Source organism: Eumetopias jubatus, unplaced genomic scaffold, assembly GCF_037043125.1.
Source record: "Eumetopias jubatus isolate StellerSeaLion01/CBP00866 unplaced genomic scaffold, mEumJub1_p1.0 scaffold_16, whole genome shotgun sequence".
NCBI classification, from domain to species: Eukaryota; Metazoa; Chordata; class Mammalia; order Carnivora; family Otariidae; genus Eumetopias; species Eumetopias jubatus.
Genome location: NW_028274822.1, coordinates 75,491,706 through 75,515,237, shown reverse-complemented (window position 1 = coordinate 75,515,237; position 23,532 = coordinate 75,491,706). Strand labels below are relative to the sequence as shown.

Here is a 23,532-nt window from a genome sequence, read left to right as displayed (position 1 = left end):
CAGGCTTCTGTGCACTGTCAGGTTAACCCGAGTCCGATGAGCGACTCCCCATGATGGGACTGTCCTGGCAGTAAGAGGTGCTGGAAGGTGGGCTCACTCTCTGCTGGCACAGAAGTGGCCACGGCTCAGGGGAGATACAGAGTCGGATGTGAAACCCCGGTGCCCCTCCCGGCCTGGCCAGGTCAACCTACCCAAGTCCTCTTGCCCTGTTGTCAGGGGTTCTGTTTCCTCATCTGACAAATGGGGCTCCTGATGCCTGCAGCTCAGAGGGTTGTGAGATGGTGTCTGTAAAGCACTTGCGAAGGGCCAGGTATACAGCCGGTGCACAATGTGTGTTCCTCCCTCTGTGCCCCGGGGGCAGAAACCAGTCCCACCTTGACAAAAATGAAATGGGAGGTCCTAGCTGCAGTGCTGGCTTTGTCTCTGGGGACCCAAAGTGTTCCCAGGGGCCCAGCGGGTACCAGGAGTGAAGGAGGCTGGGCCTGGGAAAATACCGACCTTGCACAAAGACATTGCCTTCCCGGTCCCATTGTGCTATGTTGGAGACATGAAGAAAGGCTATTTATTGATTTAGATTTTATTTATTTATTTGTCAGAGAGAGAGCACACAGACAGGCACACCAGCGGGGGGTCGGGGCGGGAAGGGCAGAGGGAGAAGCAGGCTCTCCGCTGAGCAGGGAGCCAGATGCGGGAGTCGATCCCAGGACCCTGGGGTCATGACCTGAGCACTTAACCGACTGAGCCACCCAGGCGGCCCTCTTTTTTTTTTTTTTAAGTAATCTCTAACCCCAAAGTGGGGCTCGAACTCACAACCCCAAGATCAAGAGTTGCATGCTCTATCGATGGAGTCAGCCAGGTGCCCCAAGAAAGGCTGTTTTTAAAAGGAAGATGCAGAATTCTTTTTACGTGTTGGCAGAACTTTGTGTTTCTAGGAAACCCGAAGTGAAAAAAAGCCTAAAAAGCAGTTACAGCTTAGAAAGGCCGATAGCATTCCTAGACCAGCAAGGGTGGGAAATATGAAATCGGAGACATTAAGAAACTTGGTTCAGGTGTCCAACCCTTGGTTATGCCAGAGGCAGCCTTCCAAACTGGCTACTAGACTGCATTGAGCAGGAGACTCTTGAAGGCGTTCCATCATTTTCAGGGTCACGTTCGGATCCCCTCAGAGCATGATTATGTGCGTGCATGCACGCACACAACCTGCTGTGTGTCAAGCCACCAGGTCTTTGCCTAGACCTTCGAGTGTACCTGCCTCTCCCCCTCTGCCAGGCTCTTCCCTGTCCCCCCGCCCCTTCCACAGAGGCTCAGGGCGCGCTGTGACTCTCTCAGAGGCATCCCAGGATGTGGCCCCTCATCTGTGGCCCCGGGCACTGATGACTGTCATTACTGTTGATTTGCTGGCCCAACTTGCCCCCCCCCCCCGCCTCCCCGACTATCAACTCTTGGAGGAGCAGGAATGAAGTAAGATCAAGCTGCTCCCTCCACTTAATGCTAGTATTGGAGGAAGCATCAGCCTGTGAAAAAGTGCAAATAACTCTGCAGGTTAGGGAGGCAATCGGGATTGCTGGGGACTGGGGCGAAGTGGAGAATACATTTGTCCACTTGTCCCATCCGGCCAAGGGGGGGGAAGTCATTTCTCAGCGCTTGCTACGCAGTCTGGTTTTTTTTTTCAAAAGCTGCTAGAAATCAAGATTTGTGTGTGAAATTTCCCACGTTTCTCAACGTGGCCACCACTTCTATTTTTGTAAACCATGGAGGCCAGAAGACAGGTCCCTGGCTGGTCCCCAGTTGTAACCTCTGTTCCAGGGCCGGGGGTGGGGGGTGGGGGGCGGGGGGAGGAATCATGAACCAAAACAGCACACCGATGTGATTCCAAAATAGAGATTTATTTATTAAGGATCATTTAGTTTCTTGCATAAAAATCACCAGTTGTTCCTCATTGGGTTTTGAACACACATCAATTCTTTTGGGGTTGCTTTGTTTACCCCAACACTTTAAAAAATACAGCTCTTTTTCAGCGCCAGGAAGGACAGTTAAGGCAGCGAGGCATTTTCTTGGGTCTCAGATGGAGGGTTCACCCTCTCCCCCTTGAGAGAATACACATGGTAGGTAGTTTCTTAGGTTGGAAAAGCTGTCCCTGAAGAAGATAACTATGCAGAAGAATGCAAACATAGTCATCTGTGGTCACTTATTTGTGCCTGATAGCTTTAAAATAACCCCCTTCCCCTTGGCCATCAAAGGCTTGCTGGTTGGTTTCAGCTATAAAAACACTGTCTGGCAAAAGACAGTAAGAAAGAGCGGGATCGCTAATGAAAGAGTTGTGAGGTCGGGCCGTGCAAACCACATGAGAACACATACCAGTTTGCTTTTTAAAAAAAAAAGAATGCCCACCACAGGGGCCCTGTATAATTTCCAATCAAACTCCTCATGGTCCTTAAAATACCCAAAACATCATTCGGCCAGATCCTGAGGACACGTGCTGCTTCTTTTTCAAGTGAGGTGTGCGACACACGGTTCCCCCTAGAGTTATGCTCCGCATGGGGGAAGAAAAGGAAAAAGAAAGAAACAAACAAACAAAAAACCGCTCGGACTTGATTAGAAACATTAATTGATTTTTACCACACTGAAACGGAGGGCTAGCGGTCTGTGCTGTTGTGAAGTTCAAAGGGGATTCGGAAGTAAGATCGTTGTTTATTGCTCCGTTAGGATAACCCCCCAAAATGACTTTTAAACAAGAGAACCAGGGCTGGCTGTGCCCTGCAAGCCCCCCCCCCCGCCCCTCCGCCCCCAGCCTCCAGGCAGTTCCCGGGGCGGCCGGCTGGCTGGCTTCACAGTGATGCGGTTCGAATGGTGCTGCGAGCACCCCCCTGCCCCCCGCCGGACGTGCCTACACCTTGTAGTTGAGCTCGGCGTTCATCTTGGTGTACATCTCGTAGATGACGTCGATGGTGGCCGTGTAGTTGACCAGGAAGAGGCGGACCTTCTCCAGGCACTCCTCCTCCGTCACGTTCTGCCCCTTGGAGAGCGCTTTCAGGAAGTCGGACTTGTAGGGTGCGGCGAACAGCGCTGCCTTGAGACGGGCAACCAGGGGGGAGGGGCAGCATGGCGTTAGGGGACCGGCGGGGCCACCAAGCGGGGCTGCCGGGCCGGGGACAGCGAGCTTCTGGGAGGGGACGTCGCCGGGGCCCGTGCTCCTCGTGGCGTGGGAAGGGAAAGGAAGAGGGAGATGTGCGTGCCCGTCTACCCCCGTGAGGGAAAGCAGGGCGGACACGAGCTTTGGGGGCCGACAGACCTGGGTTCAAATTCCAGCTTGTGCCGCCGACTAGCTGTGAGCCTTGAGCAAGTTACTTAGCCTCTCTGAGCCTCAGTTTCCTCATCTGTAAAATGGGGATGATGATGGCACCCACCGAGTCAGGTTGCTCTTGTAAAGGATCAAGGGGGTGGCGCCCGGTGCTCGGCATGGTACCAGGCACGGGGAAGCTTGCCCAGCGCCGAGCAGCCTCTGGCCTCTGGGTCCCCTGCTCTGGAGAAGGCAGACCGCGGGAGGTGACTGCTAATATGGACCATGGCTTCTCTTGTCCTTCAGGGGACGATGCTTCCCTAACTTTCAGGGCTTCCCTGATCCGTGAAAAGAACTGAGAACCTGGGGCGCCTGGGTGGCTCAGTTGGTTAAGCGACTGCCTTCGGCTCAGGTCATGATCCTGGGGTCCCGGGATCGAGTCCCGCATCGGGCTCCCTGCTCAGCGGGGAGTCTGCTTCTCCTTCTCACCCTCCTCCCTCTCATGCTCTCTGTCTCTCATTCTCTCTCTCAAATAAATAAATAAAATCTTAAAAAAATAAAAGAACTGAGAACCAGAAATGCACAGAACTGCAGAACCGGAAAGAAAAGGGTGCAGCTGGATGAGAAGCGTGGGCTGAGTCTGACAGGGTGAGGCACCTATAAACAGTGTCACACGGCGAATGCCGACGGCAAGACCCCGAGGACCTGAGTGTAAACCGTGCGCCAGGCACTCTGTACACATTAACTTGTGCCGTTTTCACTACGACCCTTGGAGATGGGGCCGAGTTTACACCCATTTGAAAGATGAGGATGCGAAGGCTCAGGGAGGTAGAATCCCAGACCCTGCTTACTGTGTGACCTGGAGCAAGACACTTAACCTCTCTGAGCACCAGTTCCTCATCTGTGAAGCGCGGGTGAGGATGCACCCACTCCATGGTGCCTTTGTGAAGAATACAACCCGTGGGCAGCCCGCCCCGGGCCAGGTGCGCAGGACACACCGTTGTCATCCAGGTGCTGGGTGTGAGGACTCGGCAAGGGAGCAGCACACAGGGAGGGCCGGGCTTCATGGCGCCCACCCAGAGGTGGCCCAGCCCTTCCTGCCTACACCCAGACTGACTGCCGGCCCAGCCTGTGCCCTGCGGGAAAGAGGCCAGCCTGTCAGACCCCGGTGACAGGGGGACGGGGATGGGCCAGGACCGGCTGGGCAAGATGAGCGGGCCGAGAGAGGCAGGGTGGCCAGCAACAGTACGTAGGGCACCCCAAGGGCTCTTTCATCGCTGGAGTGGGCCTCTCAGCCTGGCGACCCTGGGGTCCCCCTTTCCAGAAACCCCGCCCAGTGTCATCCCAACATAAACCACCAAGACCCCCGTGGGCCAGTGTCTCTTCAGCAGATGCCCCAGGGGGTATGGGAGCCTTTCTTCTCTTCCCTGCCCAGGGTGAGGATCTGGGCAGAATTCGAAGGGGCCAAACAGGCCCGCCCACCAGCAAGAGTCTCTGCCAGGCTTTCTCCCATGGCCCCCCAGTTGGGCCTCACGGGACACAGAAACCCCACGGAGCATCTACAGTAGCACCCACTGCGGCCACGGATGGGACGGGGCAAGCGCACAGGGTGGGGCCACACAGATAGGGAGACCTTCTGGAGCCCCGGGGGGCCCACAGCTAAGGAGCGGCAGGTGTGGGGCTGGCTCACCTGGAAGATCTTCTGCACAATCCAGCCGTGGTACTTCTTGAGGGCCATCTCGTAGGCCTTGGTGGCGTTGACACGGATGAGGTTGGGGTGATTCTCATCCTGCTCCCCGTCGCAGATGCTCTGGAGGAAGACCTGGATGAAGCGGAGGCCTCTGCAGCCCAGGAGAGAGAGACAGCTCTTCAGGACCATGCACGCTCCTGCCCGTCGCCCCGCCAGCGCACCCCTGCGTGTGGCGGACCCTGACACACTCGGACTCGGGCACGTGCCGTGCACACTCGGCGGCGGTCACTCCTCAGGTGTTATCCTGAGCCCGGCTTACGTGTAATGTGACCACCCGGCTCAACGCAGCCTCTCCCCAGCACCTTGCTGACTGCCGTCCCCGCTGGGCTGTAAGGTCTGCGAGGCAGGTCTGGGCCCACCTTGCCCATTTCTGTGTCCACGTGACCTCCCCTGGGTTGGCACGCGGCAGGCGGCTGTCAGCGCTTGAGGACTGAAGACACAGCGCTGGCCCTCCCAGGGCTCACGGACCATGGACTCTGGACACACTGGGCACGCTGACGAGCCTGGCCCTGTGCCCGGGCTCCCCACCCCCACCACGGCCCCAAGCCACTGTCCGCACTCTCCAGCGGCCACTTGGGCCCTTCCTCCAGGGGAAGAACAATGCTTTAAGAGCCAGGAGAAAGCCATGGCCACGGGGTACAGCAGGGTGACTACGTCAGAGATGGGTACATGCTAGTCCCTTAATGCACAGCATTTCATCTCCCACTCCCTCAGCCCCACAATCAGCCCATTTCACGGAGAACACTGAGGCGCCCCCGAAAGTCTTGGGCAAAGGCCAGGATGCAAACCCAGCTGTCTCACCCCTGAGCTGGACTCCTTCCTTTGCAATCCCCCACTGTCCCCCCAGCGTCCCTGGATGAGCTGCTCTGCTCCTTCCCTGCAGGGAGGTAGGGATTGGGCTGGAGGGCTCGCAGGGGCAGGAGCACTGGGACTGAAGGGTCTAACTTTATCACCTGGGAGGTGAAGGAAGTCCTCTGTACCTGGATCAGAACCCGTAGCCATCAGGGATCAGCCTGAGCTGTGGAACTGAGCCCAGGGTACAATCCCAGCCCTGCCCTGGGTCAGCCACCTCTCTTGAGCCCCTGCCTTCCCCCAGCCCTAATGACCACCCCTCTCCGCAGCAGAGGGGATGAAGCGCCATCTGATCCCGTTGCGGACCAGCTTCATGGCCCTCGGTGGCTCCCCAGGACCCCGGATCATGCTGGGACTCACTTGTCCAATGCCACCTGGTCCCTCCGTGCTCCCGCCTCGCATCCAGAGCCTGCTGGACCAGACCCTCCCAGAGCAGCAGACGCACCGGGCCTCTCCTGCCCTCCCGCCTCTCAAAGGCCTCAATCTCCTGGGACCCTCCTGCTCAGTCCTAGAGACTCTGCTTGGCATCCCTCCTCCAGGAAGCCTTCCCTGATCTCTCTCCGCTCCAGGCTCTGCTATCCTGCTGTCAGGATCCACCCACCAGCCTGATGCCCCGGCCAGGCTGTGATACCCCCAGTGGGGCCCTGCCTCATTCAATGTGGCATCCCCCACACCCAGCAGGTGCTTATTACGTGCTCAGCCTGTTGGCATCTGCCTTCACCTGCCCTCCCAGTCACTTGGCTCGGTCCATCTGACCTGGACACGAACAACCTAACTGAGCTGAACATCACCATCTGCCTTGCTCCTCCCCAGAAACGCACAGAGCGTGCTGATGGGTAGACCAGGGCAGTTCTCATCCGGGCCTGGGAGTCTCCCGTTGATGACAGACCAAAGTGGGCAGCTCGGTGGGGGCAGTTTCTGCGATGCTGTAAGGACGTTAATCATAGCCCACCTCCCCCGTGACGCCCACTAGGCTGCACCCTCCAGGGAGCTGGCTCCTCCTGTTCCATTTCACCAAAGAAGTGTGTGGTGGGGAGAGGGGACTAGCTCCAGGGGGTGAGAGGCGAGACAGGAGAGGAGCACCCTTCTTGACGCCTGACTCCAGGCCCGAGAGAGGGCAACACTGGGCACATCTATGGGGCCAAGAGTGCATCCCTGGCTTCATAGTGGCTGCCAGTGGTGTCTGCCCAGCTAAAAGAGAATTCTGTAGCTGGTAGAGAGCAGTGTGAAGGCAGCAAGCAAGCTGCCTGGCCTCTCTGAGCCTCAGTGGCCTTGTATGATACAACCGTATCTGGCTTCACGTATTTGCTGGAAGGACAATATAGAGAGAGACTAGGAGCATTCTCAAGTCAAGGGTAAGATTGTCTGGGTTTAAATCCCATATCAGGGTACCCTGCCCCCAGCCCCAGGAGACAGATCTGTGCAAGGTAGATAGAGTTCCTTCTCCTCAAGACACTGTATTTCTGTCATAATATACGAATCTACCACATGCACGATGTAACCAGCCCTAGATACAACACCTTTGTGCAGTGCACAACCTGCACAACTGTGCTTGGCCACTGAGTCCCAGCTCTGGTCGTGTGACTTTGGCCCATGATTTGGCCTCCAGAGCCCCAGCGGCTTCCCTCTGTGAGATGGGGATAACCACCACTCCTAACTCCCAGCACATGAAATAGGATGAGGCGCAGGAAATGTTTAGCACAACGCCCAGAGTATGCACTCACTTGCTAGGTCTCTCTGATGGGGCTGGAACAGGGAGTGTCACCATCGGGTGGGCCTTGGCCCTGTGGGCGCTTTTCCTCAGCTACTAACTAGCATCACACAAGGGAGCCTATGTGAAAGAAATGGAGGTGACCTCGCAGGGCAAGACTAGGGCCGGACGTCCATCTTCTGCAGAGCAGGGCCCCCGGGCTGCACCGCCACACACACCCGCCACCCAAGCCTGTCACCTTTTCAGCCACATCAGCGCCAGCGTGGCTCCGACTTTGGGCCACTCTGCTCCGTACATTTCCTTCTCCACCTCCAGGATGTTCTGCAGGGTCCGGAACTTGGCCGGGTTGGTGTCGTACACAGCCTTGATTTTCTGGAACGGAGCACATGGAGTTTTCCCCTTGGAAAAGCTGTCCTCCCAGATGGCCGGCCCACGTGCTCAGTCGGGGAGCACCACTCTCCTTCCCACCAGCGCCAGGCCCGGCAGTGGGGCTGGGACCACTAACTGCCGTGGCTGGTTGCATTTATCAAGCACCTTCTGTGGGCCGAGAGGGGCCAAGTGCTTTATGGGTGCTGCTTTATTTGGTCCGCACAGCGATCCCGATGTTGCTCTGTCATCTCAGTTTGCAGATGAGGAGACCACGGCTCAGAGAGGGGACACTGACAGCTGGTACAGGCGGCCATGGGTTCTAGCGCAGACGGGCTCCAGAGGCCATGTCCTCCAACCCTCACCACTGAGAGCCCCTCAGACACCGAGCGTCTGCGGACAAGCGCTTTGGGATTCACAGGTGTGAAGGAACGAGGCTCCTGAGTTGGAGCCAGGCAGTTCAGATCAGAATCCCACCTCTGCCCCTTCCTTGCTGTGTGACCTTAGGTGAGCCTCAGCTTCCTCATCTGTAAAATGGGGATAATGGCAGACCAGCCCCAAAGGGCTGCTGGGATGTACCCAAGCCTGCAGGCCAGGCCCTACATGGATGCTCACAGGGAGAGGGTCAGTGGCTGGGGGGATGGCAGCGGGAGCTCCCAGGAACAGGGAAGGGAAGGGCCAAGCCGATGCCCCTGTGGACTTTGGAGTTTATTTCTTATTTGGTTGGGGTGGATACAAGAACCAGGTACCTGCTCTGGTGAACCCTTCAGACTGTGGTCCCTGTCAGGTTGTGATTGGGGGGCATGACTGCAAAAGAGGACCGGGAACCTTGAGCCCTGAGCTGGATGAGCTGAGGGCCAAGCCCATTTTCCACATCTCCTTCCTGTTTCTCAAGCTTGTGGCGGGGAGCGGGGCACTGGTGTCCAGCGCTGGTTTAGATTCCCGATGTAGGCTCCACGCTGTGGCTGCTGGGCCAAGTACATACCGTGATGTTGCCGCTTATGTCTGCCTTGATGGGAGTAAACACTGGGGACCCGAGGCAATCTGGGGACAAAAAAAGAGAGATTCAGATTCCCAGCCAGGATGAAGATTGAGGAACGCCACAGGCCACGGAGGCTTGGGAACAGGAAGGAGGGTCACTTGGTGTGTTGCGGGAAAAGCCGAGCTATTCATTGGTGTTGAAAAGGCTCATGGGCAAGTTAAGATTGAGTGCTGGGCCCCAGGTGAGACCAGTTTCTTGCTGCAAGACTTGTCAGAGCCTTTAAAATGCAACTGGAGGGGCGCCTAGGTGGCTCAGTCGCTAAGCGTCTGCCTTCGGCTCAGGTCAGGATCCCAGGGTCCTGGGCTCGAGCCCCGCATCGGGCTCCCTGCTCCGCGGGAAGCCTGCTTCTCCCTCTCCCACTCCCCCTGCTTGTGTTCCCTCTTTGGCTGTCTTTCTCTGTGTCAAATAAATAAATAAAATCTTTTAAAAAAATAAAATAAAATGCAACTAGAATATCTAGGGGGCAAACCCTTTCGTCCACAGTGCCCTTTCTCCCTCGGATAGCACTGTCCAGAACTTTCTGCAGTGATGGAGATGTTCTGTATCTGCACTAATATGGACCCCATGTGGCTACTGGGCACTTGAAATGTGGTGTGACTGAGGAGCTGGATTTGTGATTTTATTTGACTTCCATCCACTGAAATGTGAACGGCACATGTGGCCCGTGGCTCCCGTACTTAACAGCACAGCTGTAAAGTACCTTGCAGAACTAATGCTCTGATAAACCCATCGTGGTCAATAAGGCAGATCACTGAGCAGCTGCCCAGTATGCACACTGAGGAATCTTATGAGGCAGAGGAGGGGCCAGATTTATTAAAAATGACTTTCTCAGGTGCCTGGGTGGCTCAGTTGGTTAAGCGACTGCCTTCAGCTCAGGTCATGATCCTGGAGTCCCGGGATCGAGTCCCGCATCGGGCTCCCTGCTCACCAGGGAGTCTGCTTCTCCCTCTGACCCTCTTCCCTCTCATGCTCTCTCTCATTCTCTCTCTCTCAAATAAATAAATAAAATCTTTAAAAAATGAATAAATAAATAAAAAATAAAAATGACCTTCTCATTCACCAGCTTCTAAGAAAGAAACGAGCTGGGCACTCAGAGGCTCCATGGTTCTGAGACCCTGCGTTAGAGCCCAGGAGAACATGCCCGCAATGGCATCCCTATCACTTAATAGACATAAGGAACGCGGGCTCGACCCCCCCCCTCCCCAGCTCTGCACGCACGGGCAGTGTGGGCTGGGGTGTTGTCCCTTCAGCTCCCCCGGCCTCAGCTTTCCCATCTGGCCAGTGGGACAACAGGCCCAATCAGACATGCCACAGGCAGGACTTGAAACAGTCCACTTCCAAGACGCGTGTTTTGTGTATCTCTGGAATCAGAATGTTCTTAACTGGAGGTTTTTTTTTCCCTTCGTGGTCCCATTCCTGGGGCTACCAGTGACACCTCTGAGTTGAGAAAAGGCAGACCTAGAAACTGGTAGACCTGAAATGTGAGCGGCCTGTGGGCTGCCCGCCCCACTTCCCTCCTTTGTGACCCCCTGGCAGACTGTCACGAGGACCAGAGATGAGCAGGCTCAACGTGGACTGCACCCTCAGAGTCTGAAGACAGCTGAGCTCCCCCGACACGTTCTCCCTGTCCTCAGTGCTGCGTCCAGACACCTGCCACGCCTGATCCAGAGCCCAGGGGACAAAGACGCCCAAGCAGGCCGGGCGTGGGTACCAGACCCACGGAGGGTCAACGCCAGTGCTAGACTCTCCTTGCCCGGCCGGGGCCTCGGTGTGCACACCACATTGACCGCACAGGAGCAGAGGACTGGGGGGCGGGAGGGAACATCCACAAGCTGCATTCCACCCAAGGTGACCCAGCACACCTGGCCAACCATCTGGAACAGTCTGAGCACAGCTGTTAAAGGAGGTGCACTGGGGAAACAGCTTGAAGACACTAGAAATGAAATACCCCAAAGCCCAAGGGAAAGAAAGTGCGGTAGGCACCCAGCCAGGTGGGGTTCGAATCCTGCCCCAACCATGCCCCCATTGAACAAGTCTCCTTGCCTGTGTGCCTCAGTTTCCTCTCACATCAAAAGGGGCAATAATAGTACTCAATTCATAGGGTTGTCACAGGAATTAAAAACCATGCACTGGATGCATCTAGGAGAGTGCTCGGTGCATGAACACTCAAGAAATGAACTTTGATCATTTTTGTGACCTCAAGCTCCATGGTCCAGCAAACGCCACCCAGATGTCACCCAACTGTGCTTATAAGCCACCAGGCCCCGCAGAATCTCTGCCGAATGGGAACCCACTTGGCCTGTGCGGGCAAACCTCCCTCCAGGGGGCCGTGCCGGCCACGGCTCCGAGGTACTGGGCCAGGGCTCTGGGCACTCAATCCTGAGCACTCCGGCCTCACAGACCCACCTGCCGAGGGCACTCAGAAGTGAGCCGACTACTCCATCCTGCTCTTTAATCTTGCCCGGCAAGCCACTGACATCATCCAGCAGAAGCCAACCTGGAGAGGTTGTGCCATTTGCGTGCCCTGCGGCGTGTTACTACTGGGTCCCACAAAGGACAAGGCCTTCTAGACTTAACGAATAATGCAAGCGAGCCAAGACCCCCACCACCACCCGCGGTGCCTGTTCCCCTCTTGCCCGTGCAGCCAGGGGCCACCAGTGCCGATCCTCACTGGGGCCAGCCGGCCGCCATGGATGTGCCGCGTGGGGACCGGCACAGCCCCTCTGGAGGCATGGCTGCTCCCCAGCGCTGGCTGACGGCTTCAGGTCCCCACCTTCCAAAAAGGCAGACTGTCTAAACATACCGGGTGAAGTGATGGATGGCGAGCCAGGGGCAGTCAAACATTAACAGCAGAGTAGAGGTGGTGGGCATACAAATACTCGCCGTAAAATTCTTCCAGTTTTGCCCTGTGTTTGAAAACGGTCATATAAAATGCTTGGGGAAAAGTCAGGGTTCTTTTTGTTGTGTGTGGTTGGTTGGTTGTCGCTCCTAAAGTCATGTATTTTCCTTTTCCTTTTTTTCCAAGACCGTTTCACCATGACAGTGCTTGTGATCCTGCGTGTAACTCTGTTTACACTCTGTCTCCAGCCCTTGGACTTGAGCTTTGAGAGGGCAGGAACCAGGTCGCCTGGGTTGCCCCGTGTCCCCAGCGCCCAGCAAGCGGCCGGACCCCGTCGGGCACTCGGGCGGCATCTGTGGCCTGGATGAGGTGGGACACCTCCCGCCAGGCTCGTCGGGCTGCAGGCTGACTGCAGGGCAAACCTGCCAGGGGAGAAGGAGAAAGCCTCGGGCACCTCCGCCAGAGGCCATTGTCAGCCGTGCCTGCGCGGTAGACTGGCGCGGCCGGTGACTCGGGGCACTCGACGTGCATTTCAGAGATGCAGAGAAACAGCCTCCGGCCTCCTGGGCTCTGAAAAGGCTCTTGTGCGGTTCGGAGCGGCCCGGCGGCCCTGGTGGCCGGAGAAAGGCTTTTTGTTCCCCGTTCCCCTGCCAGTGCGCTCTGCGGGTCACGAGGCCGCGTGGTCAGCAGGAGCCGGGCCCTGACAGCAGCGGTTTTGTGTGGCCTGGCCGGTGCGCTGGGACAGAGCTTCTGCTCCACTGGGGGCAGGAATGCAGGCCGAGAGCCGAGCGGGAGCTGGGTGGGGGAGGCGGAGGGTGGGGGGCAGACCCCAGAATCCACTTCCAGCAGGGCAGGCATGTCTGTGGACCCTACAGCAGAGGTGGGTTTAGGAGCGCCTGGAAGCAGGCCACCTGGGGTCATGGAAGGAGCAGTGTGGAGCTCGGGAGTCTGCCGCTTGGGGTTCAGCTCTCAGGTCTGGAGTGACTGTGGATCAGTGACTCAGCCATGCCAGACTCGGGCCCCTGCTTGCTGGCCACAGCCCACAGGAGCCAGGTGAACGGCGGGGCGGGGGTGGGGGGGTGGTGTGCTCCGGGTGTAGTTGAACTGACACCTTGACACCTGCTTCACCGTGACCCACCCAAGGCCACCAGGCCCAGAGAAGCCAACAGAGCTGCCTAGGGTCACACAGAGGAAGCCAGGCACTCAGACATAATTACAGGACCAAGGCTGGTTCCACCACTCCCTCGCCTTTCTTTCTAGAATGTTTCCATCCCGTGTGAACTCAACCAAAGGGGGAGTACTCTGACAGGAAAACCAGAAGATGATTTTAATCACCAAGCACACGGTGGCCTTTCGAATAGTTTAAACTCAGGCCTGCCCCTGCTCCAGACAGAACGTGACACTATCCAAGCTTACCTTTCCTATAGTATGCAACCCTGCCCCCAAATTACCTTTCTTGTTTTACCAGTTTGGCAGATACCTCAAAGTTGTTTTTCATTGTTGTCAGCAAATAGGCTCTTTAAAATGCCATCCAGAAGCCCTTCTGCCAGGAGGGAGGGAGGGGGCTTGGAAGGCTTCCTGGTTTCTCCTCCAACCTCCAGGGAGAAAGGAAGTAGTCTTAAAAAAACAAAAGCCAAACAAAAAACCAAAAGAAAAATCAGATATAACTCCACGATTTTACTCCATGGGACCAACTCTAATGAGCGCAGATTCTCAATACAGATAAGCCTTGGTTATCTGGAATATGTGGCAAATGGCCCCTTCTGTTTGGTGTGGAAGGTTTTTCTAAGCCTGCTACTCAACCCACGAGGCATGAAGGAAAATACCAAAAATCTGATTACAAAATCCAGAGACCTCCTGTATGGGGCATGACGAGATATTCATCACTGATCACAGGTCAACAACAAACTGATGGTTGGGGGTGCTGATCAGTGAAACAAACCACGGACTGAAGATTATTATCCCTAATATGTAAAGAGCGCTAACAAATCAATAAAAAACCCAACTCAACAGAAAAATGGCAAATCACAGAACAACAATAAAATGCCTTATCTCAGTAAGAGATAAGAGAATAAAATTAAAGCAATGAAATATTTTCTTTTTTTTTAAAGATTTTTTTTTTATTTTTATTTATTCATGAGAGACTGAGGAGGAGAGAGAGAGAGGGAGAGAGAGAGAGGGAGAAGCAGAGGGAGAAGCAGGCTCCCAAGGAGCAGGGAGCCCGATGCGGGACTCGATCCCAGGACCCTGGGATCATGACCTGAGCCGAAGGCAGACGCTTAACCATCTGAGCCACCCAGGCGCCCGCAATGAAATATTTTCTACCAAGTTTTATGAACGCACTGACCTCTAGTTCAACCATTCTGTATGGAACTCATCAAAATGTAACACAAACGCCCCTGCTTTTGAACAGCACACCATGCACGGTTTTCTAAACAGGGTCATCATGGAAAATATGAATTATGATAAAGGTGTGACCCAGTAACATCACAGACCCCCTCGACCCTTCACTAAATGGCTCTGCACAGTTTAAAAGAAACTCGTCTAGAGGGGTGATGGTCACTTCCTCCTGCTTTCTCTGCAGTGCTTTCATTCTGCTAGATACTTGGAAAATAAATAGCCAACTGTGTCAGCATCACCTGCAAAATGTGGGTACCAAGTGAGCAGTTTGTACCTGACCTCTGTGACGATTCTGGCTGGACCACCTCCTACCTGGGTCTTCAACATAGTTCAGATGAGTGAGAGTGCCAGAGAGCAGAATTCCCCATGAGCCAGCAGTCACCATATGCCACCCAGAGTCAGACGCATTTCTGCTTTCTCCGGCCTCAACGTGGTTGGAAAGCAACAGTCGCTGTGCTCTGAGCGAGACCACAGCATGCTCGACGCATGCTGCCCCACAAGACCTGCCTGACACTGGACACCAGGGTAACCCGACTGCCCTCCCTAGCCCACCCTCTCATTGCCTCTCAGGAATGCAAAGCCTTCCATTTCTTAGACACGCGCCTTCACTTTCAGCCTGCGTGATTCAGGACGGAAAACACCTAGCCCAACCCATAAATACTTACTCCAGAAAGGAAAGAGGATGCCTGTGTCCTTGATGCTAGGAGCCTGGTTTGGGAAGGTTCTAGTTCAAGTTCAATTCTTTTTTCCAATAGCCAGACAATAAGGTTTTGTTGTTAAAGACGTGGGGCAGATTAACTTTACAGGTCCTCGGTTACAAGGACCATAATGAGAGGCACTCAAATTACAGCTGATGGAGATGAATCATTTATTAATCCACAGGTATGTGGGTGGGTGGGTGTGGGTGTGGGTGGGGTGGGTGTGGGTGTGGGTGGGGTGGGTGTGTGTGTGTGTGTGTGTGTGTGTGTGATGGCTCAGTTTGCAACAAGGCCTATTTTGAAGAATAAGAACGCTGAGAATGCCCACCTTCCTAAAACTAAAACTTATTTTTTATTTTTTTAATGTTTTTTATTTATTTATTCATGAGAGTCAGAGAGAGAGAGAGAGAGAGAGAGAGAGAGAGGCAGAGGGAGAAGCAGGCCCCCTGCAGAGCAGGGAGCCCGATGTGGGACTCGATCCCAGGACTCTGGGATCATGACCTGAGCCAAAGGCAGATGCTTAACCATCTGAGCCACCCAGGAGCCCTAAAATTAAAACTTATTATTGAGATAAGGCATTTTATTGTTGTTGTTCTGTGGACTGCCATTTTTTTAAAAAATCCTGGCTAAGGAGGAAAGAATGTTTACAAAACAATCCGAAAACATTGTTTTTAAAAATCACCCCTATGACATGCCAACTCTCTTTGTCCACAGCCTTGAAGTGGGAATGTGGTTGGGAAATGGGTTGTTCTTGCTGTGTGGCCTGGGAGAAAGCAGTTAGCCTCTCCGAGCCTCCTCATTTGTAAAACAAGGCTGGTAATGGACTCCACCTCATCAGGTCGCTGTGAGGCTTAAATCAGGTTGTATGAAGGGATCTGCATGGTCTCTGCCACCTAGTAAGTGCTCCAGAAAAAAGGAAGTATTCTTTATGCTTATTATTATTATTACTATTATAAATGATAACATCATTTCCATCTTTTTCAACTGGCACAGGAAATCCACGAAAGAATGATCCCAATGACTGAGAAATCAAAGGGCAAAGAGAGGAAGAGAGGGAAGGAGGAAAGGGGTCTCCACAGATGGGTATGGGTACAATTAGCAGGAAACCTCCAGTCATAAAATCATGACTTCAAATGTATTCCAGACGGTTAAAAACCACGATCTCAGAAGGGAGTGGAGTAAGGAACTAGGGGGAACAGCAAGGCAGAAAATGAAGCATTTCCGAGCACAGGGAAGTGTGAGCTGGCTGGTTTTTATAGGACCCTGGAGAGGGCTTATCAGCTGTAATGACTTAAAAACTCAGCTACAGTTAACACCCTAACAATAAAAAAAAAAAAAAAAAAAAGAAGCAGCAGCAGCAGAGAAAAAAGGCCCCGGATACAAGTAACACTGTAAGAAGGTAACAACAGGAGTTAACACCCACCCAGGCCGGTTTTTGAAACAATGAAACCTAAAACCAGAACCCCTGCATTGCCAACCCAGGGCTCAGGGAAATGCCAGGTGGGACCCTCCTAGCGTCCCCACTCCCTCACAAACTGGGAGGAAGGGCCAGAAAAAAAGAGCCTTGTCTCTGCCCTGAATAAGACTGCCCTCCCTTGTTGCAGGGCCAGCCCACTTCTAAGCCCCGGGGACCCACTTCCTAGCTGCACCGCCTGGTCAAATCCCTTCACCACTCTGAACCTCAGTGTCTTCCTCTGTAAAATGGCACCAACTCGTCCTCATTCCTGGGGTCATGATGAGCGGCTAGTTCAAAGCTCGGCCCATGCGAGCCACTCAAAATGGGGGTTTTGCTAACTATGATGGGGGTAGGGGGGATGCATTACATTTTACGAAGCCCTCTGTCGCTCATGTCACTCATTCTTTCTTCTTTCGCTTCGAAACCCGCTGCGCAGCTCCACTGGACCAGGTGTGCTGCTGGGCTCTGGGAGGGCCCAACTTTCCTGTGCCCGTAGGGATCTGCAGTGGGGCCCGGTCCCTCCAAGCAGGCCCATGCTGGAGCTGAGGAGGGCGTCTTGAGCTAGCAAGAAACAGAATGGATGCTTGGGTCTTTTCCCTCCTGTTTCTCCAATTTATTCCCTCTAGGGGCAGAGGCCGGACTTTAGCCCTTGACCTCAGGGCCAGACTTCCCTGGACACGGCAGTTGGCTTGGGCTACCCAAAGTGACTTCTCCCTGCTGGGCCTCAAAAGCAGCCAACCTGCAGCTGTCACGGAGACAAGAGACTAAGATGACAGGGCCAGCGGAAGCCCTCCCATCAGGTGTTCCTCAGATCTTCCTGCGGCTGGGGCTGGGCCAGATCAGGAGCCAGATGCCTCAGAACAATGGCAGGCACCCAGTAGGTGCTCCTTGGGCCAGGGGGCCCTCACCACTTGCAAATGCACTGCCAACTAATAACAAGAGTCTGCAGGCAGTTTCAATGCAAAAACCCATTGCAGAAAGGGTATTTTTGGCTTCTTTCTCCCACAGGACATCGTTTCTTCCTTCTAGAAGTGTCCCTCCCAGGCATACGGGTCTACATCCCGTCCCTAGAGAATCCTGTGCTCAACAGACACTCAACCAAAACGATAACTAACCTGCTATAGTGAGAGGGCTAACAGAGCTTCTTCTCTTTCTGCGGGATATTCTATACAAAACCAAAAATAAACATCTATTTGTCTAAACTTAACAAGCAAAACAAAACACTGCAGGGATCTGACAGGTGGTCCCAAGTCCCGGAAGGTGCTTATTGCAATGGGGAGAATAACTTCCCTTTAGGGGAGTTATCCCCTTCTTTAGGAAGGGGAATTCTTACTCATAGACCAAGGGTGCTGGTGCGGCTGGTTCCCAGGCGGGTTAATGCCATGTCCCAATTACAGGAAAATCTGACCGGTTTGGGACCTCCCCACTGGAGGACTTCTATATCCTACTCATTCAAACTTGCATTCAAATGAGCAAGGGTTATGGGCCCCGCTGGGCAGGCCGATGATGAGGCACACACCTCAGAGGAAACCGGTATATCTGGTGTGCCGTACCCAGCATCTTGGGCAAATCACTGTGGGGCCAGCAGAGCCCTGGACTTCTTTGGTCCAGGCTGACTCCGCAGGGGGTGGGGGGTTCTCTCTCACACAGGAAGCCGGGAGAGCAGGCGGGCACACACAAGCTAAAACCACTGCGTAAGGAGTTCTGAGGCTGGAGTTCTGAGTTCTAGGCAGACTCTACTGGTTAACACCCCCTGCCCCCGGCTGTGTAACCCTGGCCAAGTCACCTAACCTCCTGGGCCTCGGTTTCTCTGGCTGTATAACAAGATTATTCTGTGCTCTGGGCTGCCAAAAACAGAGCAAGCACTGAACCAAAGGGATGGGAAATCACTCTTTCTGGGGTTTTCCCCTATGACTACTTGACAAGCACCAGATAGGTGTAAGGCCTGATTCTCTGGACGTCCGTTTAATTAAGAGAACTGAATGAAGAAAAATCACCCCCAGAATTTGGATTTCAGGAGCTGAGAGATGGAAATCATCCCCTTCTGCTCCTGCATCTTAGTTTCTCCCTAAACAGTGAAAGCAAACAGGTGTGATGTCACGCGCCACATCTGACCTGGAGCAGTGTGTTAAGAAAAACACCAAGGTTGTGTCTAGACTCAAAGGGAGAGAACAGGGTATGATTGATTAATAATGTCTGCTGTGGGTATGGTTTATGAGTTATGTATTTTAATTTAGAAAGCGAGAGAAAAGCAAAACTGCTTCTGGAAAAAAACCAGGAAAAAAAAATGAGAAAGGAACCAAAAGCATTCACTCAGCAAATACCACTAGCTCGCCCAGGGCTAGGCACTGAAATAGCTCAAAGTCACAGAATGTGATAGGTTCTACAGTAGTCTAAGGGAGTTAGGAAAGACTTTCTGGATGAAGCAACTTTCCCATGGACATAAGTGGAACCCAGCCAGGCAAAAGGAAGGTGGTAGGCTGGAGAGGAGTGGTGTGCCAGGCAGAGGCAAGGGATAGCATGGTACCACTTGTGGGGCTGTAAGGATACATAGAGGCTACAGCACAGATTTGAAGGTGGGGTAATAGGCAGCCACTGAGGCTTCTAGGCAAGGAGTGACGATGAAATGACATCTAAGTCTCTCCCTCCTCCTCTCCTGCTCCCTCCGCCCTCTAATTGTTAATGCTGGAGGACATTGCTGCATAATTGACCTAAAAGATGAGAGAGCAGGCCTCACAAAAGTCAGTTGCAAGCTGATCACTCAGAGGTGAGATCCAATTACTGGGTCAAGGTAGAGAAGATGGACAAAGGGCTGGACTCTAAGTGGACATAGTAAAAGCTGGAGAGAAGGAAGAAGGGCTAACCCACATCTGACCTGCAGCACCAAGAATCAGCATCCACCCAGCCCAGGCTATTCTGTCACAAACCACACGGGACAAAAGTGAAAGAGATGTGGTTGCTCTAACAGGTTAAAAGCCTTCACATCTGTCGACCTAGCAATTTCACTTCTAAAAATTAGAACTAGCAAAAGAAGTATACAGAGGAACATACACAGGGATGTTCATTGCGGCGTTGTTTACCAGAGCAGACAATGGGAAGTGATGTGAATGTGCCACCGCGGGGGACCAGTTACATAAATGATGGCCACATTCAAACAAAGGCATTCTAAGCAGCCACGAAAAACGACAATCGGCCTGGAAAGATGGTCAGGCTGTAGAACTGGGTGGTAAAAGCAGCTTATACATTTTCCCTTAAAGGTGGATAAAAATGAGTCCACAAGGAAAATACCCTGAAAGGTCGGGAAAGATGCTCTCAAAATAAAGACACACCAACCCAAAAAACCGTACTTCCAAACGTTCTGAGAGGATTAGTGAACGAATCCACATAGAGAGTACTGGCACATAATAAGGGCTCAATAAACAAAAGGGAGATTTTTATTTATCATTTCTTCTTGCTCAATTGTCCCTCGATAAACAGATCTTCCTGGTGGCATTAAATACTTTCTAAAAACACAGCTTTTGGGGCGCCAGGGTGGCTCAGTCGGTTAAGGGTCCAACTCTTGACCTCAGCTCAGGCCTTGATCTCAGGGTCATGAGTTTAAGCCCCACGTTGGGCTCCGTGCTGGGCGTGGAGCCTACTTAAATAAAAATAAATTAAAAAATAAAAACACAGCTTCCAGCCCTTTGCCCTGTGTATATCAAGAACAGTGGTTCTCAGCCAGATTTTGTTGCCTTGCAGATATTTTTGGTTGTCACAACTTGGGAGAGATGAGGTGCTACTGGCATCTAGCCAGGGATGCCACTGAAACATCCTCCAACGCGCAGGACAGCCCCCACCACAAAGAGTGATCCAGCCTCAACTGGCAGCAGCGCCACGGTCCAGGCACCCTGCTTTGGAGGGGACTGTCACTGCGACCTCCCTCAGACTTCTTGCATCCCTTGGGCCCGACCTGCTCCATTCAAGAGACACACACACACCACCCAGATCATCCAGGTGACCAGATGCTCCCAAGACTTCACAGAGCCCCTGTGTTACAGCCAACAGGGGATCTCAACTGAGCCCTGAGTCCCAGAGAAAAGTCCCTGGTGGGAGCATCCTTGGAAACCTTAAATCCTCAAGAAAACTCTTCTCCCCAGGCAAGCATAATGGTTCCAAATGGATCATCGCATTTTTTTTTTTTTAAGAGTGCTAAGAATGATTCTGTGTGGGCCAACCCACTGGAGCTTCTGTATCAACGGCACTTCTGTCAACAGATGTGATGGCCCACGCACACAGCTCACAGCAAAGACAAGGGTCCTTTGAGATCAGGGGAAGGGAGGAGGGGCTGCTCTTCAGCCCCGACATCACAGCACTGCTGGTTCCAGCGGCCACCATCCCCTTTCCTCTGAAACCAGACAGATAATCACATCCAATAAGCCCCCCACCCGCCCACCGCCCCGGGGCTGCAGACCAGCGGTACATGCACCAGTGCCGATGATAAGGGATGAAAAGCCCTAAAAGCCCACAGGGCTTAACCCGGGGTTTCTCCGCCTCGACACTGCTAACATCTGGGGCTGGATCGAGTCTTTGTGGCGATGGCTGTTCTGTTCATGGGAGGGTATTTTGCAGCATTCCTGGCCTCTAGCCACTCATGCCAGGGGCACCTCCCTGCATGCCCCCCCCAAAGCTGTGACAAACAAAAGTGCCCCTAGACATTGCTGGATGTCCCCTGAGGGGGCCAAATTGCCCTCAGTGGAGAACCACTAGCTTCAACAGATTCCGAATCTTTGTCCAGGGCAAGCTGGCTCCGTCCTGTGAATGTTGACAGAACAAGAGGTGGGGTGGGAGGCACTGAAGCCAGTTGGTTCCCAAGCCCCTGCCTGGAGGGTCTATGTTATCTCAACACTGAGATACCAATAATAAGCACATTTCATTCATTCCATGAGTACTGACTAAGCACCTACTATGTGCCAGGCACCGTTCTGGGTACTGAGGATGCAGCAGCGGACATAAAGGACCAAGACCCTGCTCTCGGGCTTCTTACCCAGGTCTGAGGATATTACAAACCCGGCGCCTGCACTCCCTCCAACACTGATTAACCACCTACTATGTGAAGGAACCAAAACTGGATCCAGGAATTCATATGATAAGCAATCCCCACTCCCCCCAGGATCTATTTGGCACTTAAGGCCTCAGGGCTCTACACACATTTATTTACTCCTTGCAGCTAGCCTTAGAGATCAGCAACCCCATTTCGCAGATGGGGATCACCCACTAGGGGGAACGTGAGTGACAGCCCAGGTGCCAGATCTCTTCAGTCCCAAGTCAGTGTTAAGGTTCTATCAGTGTGTGGGTTTTAGCTTAACTCTGTCCTGGAAGCTGGTATCTTTCCACAAAGCCACTGAGTGCACCAGCAGGGCAGGGTGCTGGGAAAGCCCACATGGAAGAGAAGAAAGCAGAGGTTCAGGTTGCACCCCTTAGCCAGGACCCGAAAGGCAAAGGGCAGGAGCAGATGGTATTGTCTTCTGTTTCCCATTTTCCATCCAGGGCCTGGGCTGGGCTCAGGAAGGGGAGGAAGGAGGCTCTGAAGCTGGGTTAGAGACTGCCTTCCTCATGCTCCCACAACCTTCCTGGGCCTGACATACAAGGAACGGGTCTTCTTTGAGAGCCCACACCAAGCACCCCGTGTCTGATGGCACCCGCACAAAACAGCTTCCCCTGTCCTGACCCCTGTTCTAAACGGAGGAAAAACCTTAGGTGGTTCCCCCTGTGCCAGAGTTTTGCAACCCCAAGTTCAAAGCCCTCCTCCTCATCCTTCCTGGCTTCCTCGTTTCTCTTTTGGAGTGGGGTGGGGTGTCTTGCATCTGGAATGGGGGAATTCTGAGGAAAGAAGGGTTCACAAGGTGCCGTGAGGAAGAGGCTAGGAGAATAAGGAAAAGAGAGGGCTTACGAAATGGGAGGATTATTTTAAGGGGAGGGGGCTGAAAGTCATTCTGAAAAGGAAGAAGGGAATGGTGGGGGGAGGGATGCTTTCGAGGAGATGGAAGACTGGGAAACTGAGGCTTTGGAAGAGTGAGGGGTTTCTGGGGGAGATGGACCATTGGGGGAGCCCAAGGAAGTGGAGAACTGGGGGCATCTGAAGGATACGGTGGAACGTGAGGTGCCTGGAAATGGAGTGGAGACGGAGCATCTGGGGGTGTCTGGGAAGAGATGGAGGATGTGCCATGTTGGAGAGAGAGAGGATCTGGGAGTGGTCCGGGGTAGGGAGAACTGGGGGTGCCTGGAAGGAAAGGGGGTCTTGGGTGCCTGGGGAAACAGGATTCGGGGTGTCTAGGAGAGGGATGGCTGGAGGATGCTCGGGAGATGGGGGGTTCGGGTGCGTCTGGGAGCGCCCCGGGGCAGAGCTGCGGGCCGGCTCCCCCCTTCACCCCGGCTCACCGAAGAAGGGCGGCAGGTGGGACACCGCCTCCAGGAAGGGCCCCGTCTCGATCTGCTTGTCCGCGGGCAGCGGCTTCAGCAGGTGCTCCGCCAGCAGCGCCATTTCGGGGTCGAGGCCGGCGGTGATGCCCCAGCCGGCGCCGCGGGCGTCCACGCCGCCCCCCGGGCCGCCGCCGTCAGCGCTGGGGCCGTCACTGCCGCCCGCCGCAGACTCCGGGGACGCCAGCGTCACCACTTCCGCCCGCGCCGCGCCCCGCGTAGCCGAGCACTCAGCGCCGCCCGCAGGCCGAGCACCTAAGCGTTCCGCCGCGCCGCCCCGCCCCTGCCCGCCCGCGCCAATCCGCGCCCGCCGCCGCGCCGGCTGCCCAATCCGCGCCCGCCGCCGCGGGCCTCCGCGCCGCCATTGGGCGGGGGGCGGGAGGCAGGAGGCGGGGGGCGGGGCCGGCCTGTCCGGCGTGGAAGCGCGCGGGCTCTCCGGTCCAGGTCCGCCCAGGTGAGCCGCTCCCAGGTGAGGCTTTCCCAGGTGTTCCTGCAGCCTCCCGCAGTATTGCCCCTCCGCCCCCAACCTGGGCGCGCCGACTCAGGCTGGATCCTCGCCTAATGGGGGCGTAGAACTGCTCAGGTCACAACACAACCCCCATACCAGCCCAGGTTTACAGCCCAACGCAGCCAGCGCCCCTGAGGACACCTATTTCCTCAAGAACAGAGCCTGCCCTCCAAA

The 23,532-nt window shown here is 54.4% G+C and overlaps 1 protein-coding gene across 1 annotated transcript; it reads right to left on the bottom strand.

The window, feature by feature from the left end:
* Positions 1-1,867: 1,867 nt before the first annotated feature.
* Positions 1,868-23,057, bottom strand: GLTP (glycolipid transfer protein). The gene is made up of 5 exons (XM_028116589.2): positions 22,812-23,057; positions 8,945-9,003; positions 7,832-7,965; positions 4,971-5,121; positions 1,868-3,070 (listed from the first exon to the last, which is right to left on the bottom strand). Exons 1-5 carry the CDS (start codon positions 22,912-22,914, stop codon positions 2,888-2,890), a joined length of 630 nt encoding a protein of 209 aa, XP_027972390.1. The 5' UTR covers positions 22,915-23,057; the 3' UTR covers positions 1,868-2,887.
* Between the last annotated feature and the right edge of the window lie 475 nt (positions 23,058-23,532).

Coding starts and splice junctions, on each gene's coding strand:
- GLTP (XM_028116589.2), bottom strand. CDS start 22,914: ATGGCGCTGCTGGCGGAGCACCTGCTGAAGCCGCTGCCCGCGGACAAG. Junction 9,004..22,811: donor CCACCTGCCGCCCTTCTTCG/GTGAGCCGGGGT, acceptor TTTTGTCCCCAG/ATTGCCTCGGGTCCCCAGTG. Junction 3,071..4,970: donor TTGTGCAGAAGATCTTCCAG/GTGAGCCAGCCC, acceptor GCCCGTCTCAAG/GCAGCGCTGTTCGCCGCACC.